Source organism: Heptranchias perlo, chromosome 27 (genome assembly GCF_035084215.1).
Source record: "Heptranchias perlo isolate sHepPer1 chromosome 27, sHepPer1.hap1, whole genome shotgun sequence".
Lineage (NCBI taxonomy): Eukaryota > Metazoa > Chordata > Chondrichthyes > Hexanchiformes > Hexanchidae > Heptranchias > Heptranchias perlo.
Genome location: NC_090351.1, coordinates 12,645,863 through 12,658,786, shown reverse-complemented (window position 1 = coordinate 12,658,786; position 12,924 = coordinate 12,645,863). Strand labels below are relative to the sequence as shown.

Here is a 12,924-nt window from a genome sequence, read left to right as displayed (position 1 = left end):
GCATGTTGTGGTATTTCAAACCCCTCACAATGTAATAATGGTATAGCTCAAACCAGAAACCTTTACCCTGACATCATCGGGATGATAAAAACAGTACATCAGATACGTAGCAACGTTAGAATCCCACAAATCTGAAAAACTGCAATAATGCCAATATCTGTTAGGACACTATCACTGCAACTGGATGCCAATCAAGTCCTTGGTCTTTCTCATCATACTTTAAGCTTCTGTTATACCCTGTTTAGAGTGTGGCAAACAAAAAAAACATATTTGTTGTTCATTCTGGTAAGCTCAAAATCTGTTTGGAACAATTAACGTTCTGAGCAGAGCCAAAACTTTACACCATCAATTTGGATTCCTTGTTATATGAAAATCGAGAGTGAGAAAAGGCCAACAAGCCTGTTCTTCCAAAATTACGTTTTAGAAGATTTCCAAATCAGATTCCATTTTTATTAGCAATCTAGCTCAGTGGCATTTTAAAATAAACTGGTAGTTTTTGATGGGTTCATGTATGGTCACTCTATATTTCCCTTTTCACACACATCACCTGTTGACTTGCTTCTTTATCCAATATCACCCTAAAAGAACAATCAAGCTAATCAAACTATTAATATCTCTATAACCTTCAGTCTCCCGATACAATAGATATTGATCCACCTCCTTTGAAAGGTGCCAGCAATCCAACAACCTACAATGGATTCACAAATCCATAATCTTCTTCAGGGAGACGTTATATAATCTTAAACCTTGCTTGAGGCATGTGAATTTTGTACTTGTGTCCCGTTCTATGCTCATGGTTAAATAATGTATTTACATCTGGACCTTTCATTATTTTGAAGAGCTAATGTCTCCCCGCTACCATTTCTCCAGCTGAACTAAGTAGTCACTGCACCTTTCTTTAAAATTTAGTTCCATAAGGCCAGGAATCAACTTGGTCACCCTTTTATGAACAATTTCTAATGCATCTATATTCTTTTTGAAGTGACCAAACCAGCAAGTAAAACTCCAGAACTGGCCTCACCATTGATCCGTACAAGGTCAGCACATCCTGTTCCGATTCATAAGCCAATGTTCTTCAGGTGGACCCCAGTACCCAATTAATAATTGAGTCACACGGACCAGACGCCTTCTGATCATTCATTTTTTGACCTCTGATCTAATTCTATATGCATTTTCCTACATATATCCACATTAAAAACCACTTACCGTTTCTTAGACTATTTACATAATTGATCTAAGTCTAGCCGAAGATGATCAATCTCCTTCCTACCTGCCCACAAAGCTTTGTGTAACCAGAAAATCTAGTAATACTTCTGCAGTCAACTGGTTGCAGATTATTCACAAATATTGTAAATAGCAGGAGTTCTAGAACAGATTCTTGTGGTATACCACTACTTACTTTTTCTCAGGTAGAACAATTTCCATTTATCAGCACCCTGTTCTGTTGTCAAGCTAATTCTCAATCCATCTATCATTCAATCCATCGAATCCATTTATCAACTAGTCCTTGAGCTTTAAGCTTTTCTACTAGGCACACATGAGGAACTTTGTAAAGTGCCTTTTGAATAAAGTGAAGCTCTGTAGCAGAAGCTACATCTACGAGATTACCCTTGTCCATTAGCTTAGTTGCCTCCTCAAAGAATTCAAGGAGGTTTGTAAGGCATTTCCTTCTAAAACAATACTGACTGCGCCTTATACCTGTGCTCTTCAAGTGTTCATTTAAAGCATCCTGTAACGTACAATCAAGCATAATTCTTCCAGTATGGACTTTAGGCTAACTAGCCTGCAATTATCAGGTTCATGCCTTACCCTTTTTTTTTTTGAGTACTTAAATTATGTTTGCCAGGCTCCAGTACTTGGTACTATAGAGATCTAAATAATATTAAACATATCATCACTAATTTCCTCCTCTAATTCCTTGAGGATTGTGGGATGTATCCTAACTGGTTTAGGAACTTTATGGATATTAAACCTTCCAGTTTCTGCAGAATATATTCTTCATTAACTTCTATATGCGCTATGAATTACTTAGTCTCATTTACTATGAGGGGAATTTGTATTGTATTCCTTAGTGAAAACTGCTATAAAGGATCTATTCAGTCTATCTTCTATTTCCTGATCAGACGTAATAGTTTTACTAATTTATCCTTTAATAGATCATCTTTGACAGTCTTCCATTGTTAACATAGTTGTACATTTTTTGGGGGTTCTCCTTACTGTCCTCTGCAATTTATCTCTACTTCTCTGACTTTTCCTACCACTTTCTTTAATCATCCTCAGTTGACTTTTGTCGGAATGCCAAATGCCAATCCCCAATTATTCTGTGCTTCATAGTGTTTTAAAATATTTTTGCTTGGTTTCATTTTCCTTCTACCATCTTTATTAACTCATTGAGGTCTAGGTGTTGCTATGCTTCTCTGATAATTGAAATATCTACTTTCTGCATAACAGCTTTAAATACATTCCATTTCTCTTCTATTGTTGTATTTTTAAGTGTAATTTCCCAATGAAGACATTTCTCATTGCTCGAAAATCTGTTCTTCTAAATCCTGTACCACCCCACTGTTGTCAACGAACCTCTTTGAAAAGAAGTACCTCCTAACTTAGCGCTATGCTTCCATAACTTATATTTTTGTATCCTGGTCCTCCCCAACCTATCAAGCTCAAACAACCTATCCACTGAATCTAGTCTAATCCTTTCATTATTTTAAAAGATCTCAATCAATTCTCCTCGAAGTCTATGCTTTTCTACAGCAGAAAGCCCCAGCTCACTCAGCCTATCCTGCTAACTGAGGGCCCTTAAACTAGGGGGCCTTCCTCTGAACCTTTTCCAAGGCCTCTATATCTCCCACCATGTGAGGACAAAAACTAGACGACACTTCCAAATCCGATGCACCAATGATGAAAAATAGCTGCTGCATCACTGACTATTCTGGGCCTTCTGTTATCAAATTTCTTCCATGTGTCACCATGCAGTCAGCAAAGCAGGCAAGCTACACGACAGGATGAGGTGATAGGATAATGGGAGCGGTTGCCATTTTCCTTTTACCGTCTGCCACCAGAAAGTACAAGCAACATTGGTATTACCACCATAGGTGTCAGCCTTGGTTCAGTGGTAGCGCACTCGCCTCTGAGTCAGAGGCTTGTGGGTTTAAGCCCCACTTAAGAGACGAGCACATAATCTAGGCTGATACTTCAGTGCCGTACTGGAGTGCTCCATTGTTAGAGGCGCTGTCTTTCAGATGCGAGATTAACCTGAGGTCCCTTCTGCCCCTTCAGGTGGACGTAAAAGATCCCATTACACTTTTTGAAGAAGAGCAGAGGAGTTTCTCCCAGTGTACTAGCCAACATGTATCTCTCAAACAATACCACCAAAAGAGATTATCTGATCATTTATCTTATTGCTGTTTGTGGGACCTTGCTGTGTGCAGATTGGCTGCTATATTTCCCTAAATTACAACAGTGACTACATTTCAAAAGCACTTCATTGGCTGTGAAGCACTTTGGGACATCCTGAGGGCATGAAAGGTGTTATATAAATCCAAGTTCTTTCTTTGATACAGATGCTAGATTCATATGTTGATACCACTGGTTAATTACTATACATGATAGCAGATTCTGGTCACCTTCGTAGCTATAGCCTCCCTTACGTCTGCACATCTCCAAATAAGTACCAATTATAATAATAACCTTCATGGTTCATTTATTCTGCCAGTATTTCTAGATCAGTATGTCCTTTGGTATTAAGTTTGCAGGATGACACTTCAACAAGAAACATCTTGCCTGTGAAATAAAATACGATTTTAACAAAGTGAGAAGGCTGGGGAGGGAAGTACAATGGAAGGATGAAAGCACAAATATACATATATAATGGAATAATGTATTGGTGGAATCTTATTTACATCAACAATGTATCAAAATAAATCAGAAGCTGAGTTGTTCGGCCACATGAAGAAATTGAAAAGGTAGCAAGTTCAAATTCAGTTAGACAACCATCTTTTCAACCTGAAATTATTTAATTCTTGAGACTGTTTCAGAGCCTTTCTAACACAGAAATTATTTATTCTCTACTTGTTCAAGATTATGAGCAAGGTTGAAATTACCAGTAGACCTAATTTTAAAAAAAAGTGATCCACATATAGCCTTGTACACTTTGAAAACATTTCTTGCAACTAAAGCAACAATTAAAACCTGCTGAAGCTTTTATATCAAAAAAAGCAGTGAATAGCACAAGGTGGACATTTGAGTTGGGATTTTACAATGACAATAAAGGAAGATCGTGTAGATTTTCCTGAAAAAAAGTATTGAACAGGATCTGATTTGCTCACCTATGGCACTGCTGCTTCATATATTTTTCAAGGACCATTTATGGCCCACTTCCCTTCACTTATCCCTTGAAAAGCCTGATCTTTTGTATATTTCTGGCCCCTCCAATAACGGTCCAAAAAGTTGTGAAATGCTGTCAGAGCTGGAACTGAAGGCTATTCCCTCCATATAGAATCCATAGTTTTAACAGATCAGTCAACCCTATAGGTTTTCCCTCATTTCCTATAAAGAAGTTCCCAGCAGGCAGCTACAAATGTCCAGGTTAGCCGATCTAAAATCAGGAACTATTACACTGATATAATGGAAGGCCAGTGTGGGACCCATGTTTTATCTTTTTGTGGTCCAAGTATTAGAGTATTCCTGAAAATGGTCCTCCAGGAAGATGCTGCTCAAGATTATGGCCCTCAACAAAAAGTTAGTGAAGAGCCTTGCCTTTTGGTGTGTGGTGACAAAATTAAATCTTTTACTAGATCCCACTGCTGCATGGAATAGGAAAATTCCAGTTCTCAACAAATTCAATCCTCTCTGTGCAAAATCTGTGAAACTGGTGCAAGATCTGAAAGTATTCTGTGCCATAGTCTTAGTGGATTTTGCAAAGCCCACTTCAACAGAATTCAATAAAAAGTTAAACGATATAGGTATCCGACATCCTACTAAGTGATATCCATTCAAAAAACCTAAAATGTATACTTTGGAACAATCTTCATCTAGTTTGTCTGCAAGGATTTCAACAGAGAGGAGGCTAACAGCTGGCACCAATTCCTCAATCAATACTGTCATTTGATATTTTTTCCAATATGTACTAACATCATTTTAGTTATATAATGTAGTTGAATCTGAAAGGACCTGCAAGTGGTGCATGGTTTATGGTTCTTTGCATCTTGCATGTTTTCATCATAAAAATAAATTCAATTAAATCTATACTACAGAATCACCATTCTATAATTTTTGTCAAGATCTGAAATGGGTGATGAATGTGAGCGTATCAGTTTGGGGATTCATAATTTCACACTGATTTGCATTAATGCATCCAAAGGGGAGCATAGGTTCAGAATCATTAGTTTTGAAATATTTTGTTTCAAATGTGACCCATTTTACAGAATTTACAAATTTGTCTTACTCCACGCAGAAGAGCCAGTAACATTATGGATGCCTTTAGCCATTGTGGCTTGGCTCCAGTACAAGATAACAAAGGAAGCTGGGTCTGTTGCGATGTTTGCAGTAGTAGTGAATTTCAAAGCATGATCTTTTATCTCAAAGCTTTAACATGAAGGCCATATTTCAAACTTTTCCCAAAATGCCCTTAATTCATGCAGATCCCAACTTCCTGCCATCACCGTGAACACTCCAATTCATGGAGTGAACTCATTCATGGTTGACAGCAATTACCAACAGACATGGTGAGAAATACAGCTTTTATTTTCTGAAAACACATAATTTGTAACTAAAGGTTCAATATAAGTATAAGTAAAAGCACTTGCTTCAATCATTGTAAAGGACTCTGTACAAAATAGTCCAGTGAGGGACCAATGCTATGATTCTTTCTGGTTTCACAGGATTCTGGTTCACATTTCTCACTTTCACAACAAGAAAGTGTGTTCTGCAGTAATCTCTTCAGTTTATTACAACACTTAAGCGCTGTTAGTCCTTCCTAAAATCATCATTGTTTGATAAATGAGAATTGCTCTTAAAGTGGCTTAACATTATGAACAGTTTTTAAAAAATGTTTTGTTTAGCCATCTTGATGAAAAGCCTTCACACAGTATTACTGTGAAGCTGTGCACTCTTGGATATATGAATGAAACTTCAACACAGGAGGCCATTTGGCCCATTGTGTCTATATTGTCCATACGGTAGCATAGTGGTTATGTTACTGGACTAGAAATCCAGAGGCCTGGACTTCAAATCCCGTCACGGCAGCTGGGGAATTTAAATTCAATTAAATAAAATCTGGAATAAAAAAAAACTAGTATCAGTAATGATGGCCATGAATCAACTGGATTGTCGTACAAACCCATCTGGTTCACTAGTGTCCTTTAGGGAAGGAAACCTGCCGTCCTTACCCGGCCTGGACGAGATGTGACTCCAGACCCACAGCAATGCGGTTGATTCTTAATCGCCCTCTGAAATGGCCTAGCAAGCCACTCAGTTGTACAATCTCGCTACAAAAGTCATAAGAAGAATAAAACCAGATGGACCACCCGGGATAGGACCACTACGCACTGGACACGACAAAGGCAAACTAAACCCAGTCGACCCTGCAAAGATCTGGGGACTTGTGCCAAAATTGGGAGAGCTGTCCCACAGACTAGTCAAGCAACAGCCTGACATATCCATACTCACAGAATCATACATTTCAGCCAACGTCCCAGACTCTTCCATCACCATCCCTGGGCATGTACTGTCCCACCAGCAGGAAAGACCCACCACAGGTGCAGTACAGTGATATACAGTCAGGAGGGAGTGGCCCTGGGAGTCCTCAACATTGACTCCGGACACCATGAAATCTCATGGCATCAGGTCAAACATGGGCAAAGAAACCTTCTGCCGATTACCACCTACCGCCCTCCCTCAGCTGATGAATCAGTCCTCCTCCATGTTGAACACCACTTGGAGGAAGCAATGAGGGTAGCAAGGGCACAGAATGTACTCTGGGTGGGGGACTTCAATGTCCATCACCAAGAGTGGCTCGGTAGCACCACTACTGACCGAACTGGCTGAGTCCTAAAGGACATAGCTGCCAGACTGGGCCTGCGGCAGGTGGTGAGCGAACCAACACCGACTTCACTTCATCCTGACCAGTCCACCTGTCGCAGATGCATCTGTACATGACAGTATTGGTAGGAGTGACCACTGCACAGTCCTTGTGGAGACGAAGTCCCGTCTTCACACTGAGGACACCATCCAACGTGTTGTGTGGTACTAACACCGTGCTAAATGGGATAGATTCAGAACAGATTTAGAAGCTCAAAACTGGGCATCCATGAGGTTCTGTGGGCCATCAGCAGCAGCAGCATTGTATTCCAGCACAATCTGTAACCTCATGGCCTGGCACATTCCTCATTCTACCATTACCAACAAACCAGGGGATCAACCCTGGTTCAATGAGGAGCGTAGAAGAGCATACCAATAGCAGCACCAGTGTACATAAAAATGAGGTGTCAACCTGGTGAAGCTACAACACAGGACTACAGGCATGTTAAACAGTGGAAGCAACATGCTATAGACAGAGCTAAGCGATTCCACAACCAACGGATCAGATCAAAGCGCTGCAGTCCTGCCACATCCAGTTGTGAATGGTGGTGGACAATTAAACAACTAACGGGAGGAGGAGGCTCCGTAAACATCCCCATCCTCAATGATGGCAGAGTCCAGCACGCGAGTGCAAAAGACAAGGCTGAAGCATTTGCAAACATCTTCAGCCAGAATTGCCGAGTGGATGATCCATCTCGGCCTCCTCCCGATATCCCCACCATCGCAGAAGCCGGTCTTCAGCCAATTCGATTCACTCCACGTGATATTAAGAAACAGCTGAGTTCACTGGATGCAACAAAGGCTATGGGCCCAGACAACATCCCGGCTGTAGCGCTGAAGACTTGTGCTCCAGAACTAGCCATGCCTCTTGGCAAACTGTTCCAGTACAGCTGCAACACTGGCATCTACCCGACAATGTGGAAAATTGCCCAGGTATGTCCTGTCCACAAGATGCAGGACAAATCCAATCCGGCCAATTACCATCCCATCAGTCTACTCTCAATCATCAACAAAGTGATGGAAGGTGTTGTCGATAGTGCTATCAAGCGGCACTTACTCACCAATAACCTGCTCGCCGATGCTCAGTTTGGGTTCCGCCAGGACCACTCAGCTCCAGGCCTCATTACAGCCTTGGTCCAAACATGGACAAAAGAACTGCATTCCAGAGGTGAGGTGAGAGTGACTGCCCTTGACATCAAGGCAGCATTTGATCGAGTGTGGCACCAAGGAGCCCTAGTAAAATTGAAGTCAATGGGAATCAGGGGGAAAACTCGCCAATGGCTAGAGTCGTACCTAGCGTAAAGGAAGATGGTAGTGGTTGTTGGAGGCCAATCACCTCAGCCCCAGGACATTGCTGCAGGAGTTCCTCAGGGCAGTGTCGTTGGCCCACCCATCTTCAGCTGCTTCATCAATGACCTTCCCTCCATCATAAGGTCAGAAATGGGGATGTTCGCTGATGATTGCAGAGTGTTCAGTTCCATTCGCAACCCCTCAGATAATGAAGCAGTCCGTGCCCGCATGCAGCAAGACCTGGACAACATCCAGGCTTGGGCTGATAAGTGGCAAGTAACATTCACACCAGACAAGTGCCAGGCAATGACCACCTCCCCATGACATTCAACGGCATTACCATCGCCGAATCCCCCACCATCAATATCCTGGGGGTCACCATTGACCAGAAACTTAACTGGACCAGCCACATAGATACTGTGGCTACAAGAGCAGGTCAGAGGCTGGGTATTCTGTGGCGAGTAACTCACCTCCTGATTCTCCAAAGCCTTTCCACTATCTACAAGGCACAAGTCAGGAGTGTGATGGAATACTCTCCACTTGCTCGGATGAGTGCAGCTCCAACAACACTCAAGAAGCTCGACACCATCCAGGACAAAGCAGCCCGCTTGTCTGGTACTCCATCCACCACTCTAATCATTCACTCCCTTCACCACTGGCGCACTGTGGCTGCAGTGTGTACCATCTACAGGATGCACTGCAGCAACTCACCAAGGCTTCTTCGACAGCACCTCCCAAACCAGTGACCTCTATCTAGACGGAAAAGTAGCCATGATGTGGAGATGCCGGTGATGGACTGGGGTGGACAAATGTAAGGAATCTTACAACACCAGGTTATAGTCCAACAATTTTATTTTAAAATCACAAGCTTTCGGAGATTATCCCCTTTGTCAGGTGATTCACCTGACGAAGGGGATAATCTCGGAAAGCTTGTGATTTTAAAATAAAATTGTTGGACTATAACCTGGTGTTGTAAGATTCCTTACATTAGACGGAAAAGGGCAGCAGGCACATGGATACAACACCACCTGCACGTTCCCATCCAAGTCACACACCATTCCGACTTGGAAATATATCACCGTTCCTTCATCGTCGTTGGGTCAAAATCCTGGAACTCCCTTCCTAACAGCACTGTGGGAGAACCTTCACCACACGGACTGCAGCGGTTCAAGGCGACTCACCACCACCTTCTCAAGGGCAATTAGGGATGGGCAATAAATGCTGGCCTTGCCAGCGACGCCCACATCCCATGAACGAATAAAAAAAAACCTCCGTTTTGAAACGGTCTACTCTAATTCTATTATTTTTTGCTCTTTCCCTGCACCCTTTCATATTTCCTTCATCTATCTAATCCCCTATTAAATGTTGTGATTGACTCGGCTTCAACGGCCACTTGAGGGAATACATTCCATATCCTAGCAATTCTTGGTGTGAGAAAATTTCTTCCAGCCACTTCCTTTTCTTTGAGATTCACAAAAACAGAGTGCACTCATGTATTCAAAAAAACTTGTTAATCAGATCTCCACATTCTTTTCTAATTAGCTATTGCATATGCAGCAGAATCCATTTTGCATTGCAAATTTAAGAAAAGTTACATTAATCCCAGTGGATATAATAAAATAAATGGAACAACAGCAATTTGATACCATTCCTTAAAAACTGATGTACATTTCTACATTGTAAATGACTAAATTCTAATTTTATGCTGAATTTGAGTCTATTTTTGGCCTGCTACGATACAAAATGCTATCAAAAGTCTTACCTTTGGAAGGGAACGTGCAACTTGAAGAATTTTTCGCCGATGTCCTGCTTCATGAATTCCAAGCTCTCGCAAGTCCTGCTCTTCCATTATGTTACTCCCCTGGGGAGACAGACAGAATTAAAAAGCCAGAAACCCTTAGTCCTGCTCAGCAGTGCACAGCTCGAGTATTCAAATCTGTCCATACGGCTTCACAACTGTTGGCCTGCAGCATTGGTCACACGAGAAAAAGATTGATTGCCAGAGCCTGAAGCGTTTGAGATACACTGCAATATCGCAAACTTCTATTATTTCCATAGACTCAGTAGACCAGAATTAAATTTTATCAGTGTTATTCCAAAAGAAAGATGGAAGTTACTATTGGGCACCATCTCCTCCCGTGGGATTGGTTCTGGGAGGACAGTTTGTTTTATAACACAAACTACTCAGAGCTTCTAACTTGATTAATATCAACCCCAGGCTCAGTTCCAACTTCACAAGACTTTCATATTGTGTCAAACCTGATTTTAATGTTGTAAAGACTTGTTGGTGTTCTTTTTCTTTCAAAAAGGAAAAAACTTGGAAGTCAAAGCGAAGTATTATTTAGCAATTTAGTAATTTACAAACCAATATTTTCCAAAGGATAATTTGACAATAAATGTCTTCTTTTGGACATTAGAAATTGCCATGTCACAGGTTACAGACTACCACTCCCATTAACTCAACGACATCTAATCCATTTTGTCAGTGCTTATCCAGCCTATGATATAGTATCCAAGAACTGTCAGAGCATTTAAACGTACGATTAGTAACGAAAGTAGTTGAATCAATTGTCCAAAGAAAAGCATAAAGATTCAACCACTTACATACAGATATACAACTATATTACATACAGACTTACAATCTGAAGGTAATCCATGATTGGATTTTCTCCATCTACAGTACACAATCATGTTACTAATATAACAAAAAAAATTGAAGTTGCTGTGTTCATCACTTTTTTTTTTAAAGAGGGAAACAAACCTTAAAGCACTTACTGTTAATGAGAGGTACTATAAAACCCAAGACTAAGAAATTGTAGTTCATATACAACATATAATTGCTGATCTCAAAAACACCAGGATTTAGATCCCAGGCTGATTGGGAATGCAGCTTATTTAGCTGCAAGTTGGCATCAATCTCAAAACCTCAATAACCATTTACATATGCCACATTAAAGAACGAATGAGGCTAAGGAGAGAGCTATAATGTAAAAACCATGTTCCACAGATCAGTTTGACTTTTCCTCTCTCTTCACAGCACACAAAATAATTAAAATCATTCTGACACATTGTCAGCTGTAGCATATGATTTTGTGTCACTCATCAATCTGGCAAGCATAAACAACTTAAAACATTTGATACTTAGCGGCTATGTGGTCAGGTTAACATAGTTGTGAACAATGGTTTGTTGTAACAAAATCAGTGCCCTTTCAAAAAGTCACATGGTTTCAAAACCTTTCATCTCCTTCTGTCAATTTCTATAAAGCCCCGATGTTAACTCAGGGCAAGCATTATATTCACCCCGGCTCGTTGACATGAGGTCCAGGCCATTTTAACATCTGGGTCTCATCTAAATAGACCAGGTCCAAACCCGGCGTCAATGATGTTAGGCCAACAGACGGGAAACCGGAGGCCACAACCGGGGACCTACGGGAAGGTAGGTGAACGGAGGGGGGTACCGATGCAATCATAGGTAGCCCGTGATCCTCCTGCTCCTCCTAGAAATCATTAAAAAATAATTAACATTTTCAGCACTGTCTGGGCCTGTTGATCCTAAGCGCAGGTTTCCCTGGCGAGGCTGGCACCAGGTGCTGACCTCGCTTCTGCCAGCTAAAAGGTGGTTGGGGTCTGAATTACATCATCAGACCCCAACTTCTGAATGTCAACGAGGCCCTTGCCTGATTGGGGTGGGGCCTCACACGCTGCTCGAAATACACTTGTTAAAATGGCGCAGGGCGCGTGTGCAGTGTTCCTCCGTTGAGTGCCACGCTGCCGTTGTCTTAACCCTCCACAGGCTCCGTTCTCTTTGGGCACGGGGGGGTTAAAATCGGGGCTTGAGAGTATAAGAGTGGCTTCCTTAAGTGGGCCTTGGCCTCTATGATCTCAAAGCTGTACTTTTTCTGTGCTTTTGTCCTTGCAGAGATGCAACCACAACATTATCCCACTTGCAACTATCTGCTTACTGAATTTGGCATAAATTTATGATGTGTTACTAAATTCTCTTCAAAATGGTAGATACAACTGCACAATCTAGAGGTTTACAAATTCACCCATTTAATATCTTTTACACATGAGCAGTTGTTTGAAGCACAATAATTGAAATCTGCTAAATGTACAACATAAAAACTTGTGAAAGTCTGTTACTCTTCCTAACACCGAGTTCTGATCGAGTTAAAATGTTTCTGTTAAATAACAAACAATTTTATTTTGATACGGTACAATAAATTCCGCCTCTTTTTGTCCTCTCCTGTTCAAATCTTCATTTACTCTCAGAGTTCCCGTTTGGTTCAAACAGACACTTTTGAAAAGATTCTCGTCTTGTTTGGAACTCTCTGCTTTTAACTCCTGAGATGTTCAACTTTGAGCTTAGCTTCCGGCTCCATATCCCCATCATCACAAGTACTGCCGGTCATCGGAGGGTGGGGGATAATCGAGAGAGAGTCGGAGAAGGGGGGGGGGGGGGGTGGGATTGGCTGATCGCATGTGTCGGATGGCGGCAGGTGAGCTTGTTGGGCTGCAGGAATCACTCCTGCTCCTCCTCGCCCACAAGCAGTG

The 12,924-nt window shown here is 41.5% G+C and overlaps 1 protein-coding gene across 10 annotated transcripts in view; it reads right to left on the bottom strand.

The window, feature by feature from the left end:
* LOC137344410 (ankyrin repeat and SAM domain-containing protein 1A-like) overlaps nucleotides 1-12,924 on the bottom strand; it is a 345,223-nt gene that overhangs the window by 73,706 nt on the left and 258,593 nt on the right. For all 10 annotated transcript variants that reach the window (XM_068007344.1, XM_068007345.1, XM_068007349.1 and 7 more), the window contains one exon: nucleotides 10,133-10,231. In XM_068007344.1, the coding sequence (XP_067863445.1) occupies nucleotides 10,133-10,231 (99 nt within the window). The remainder of the gene's footprint in view (nucleotides 1-10,132; nucleotides 10,232-12,924) is intronic.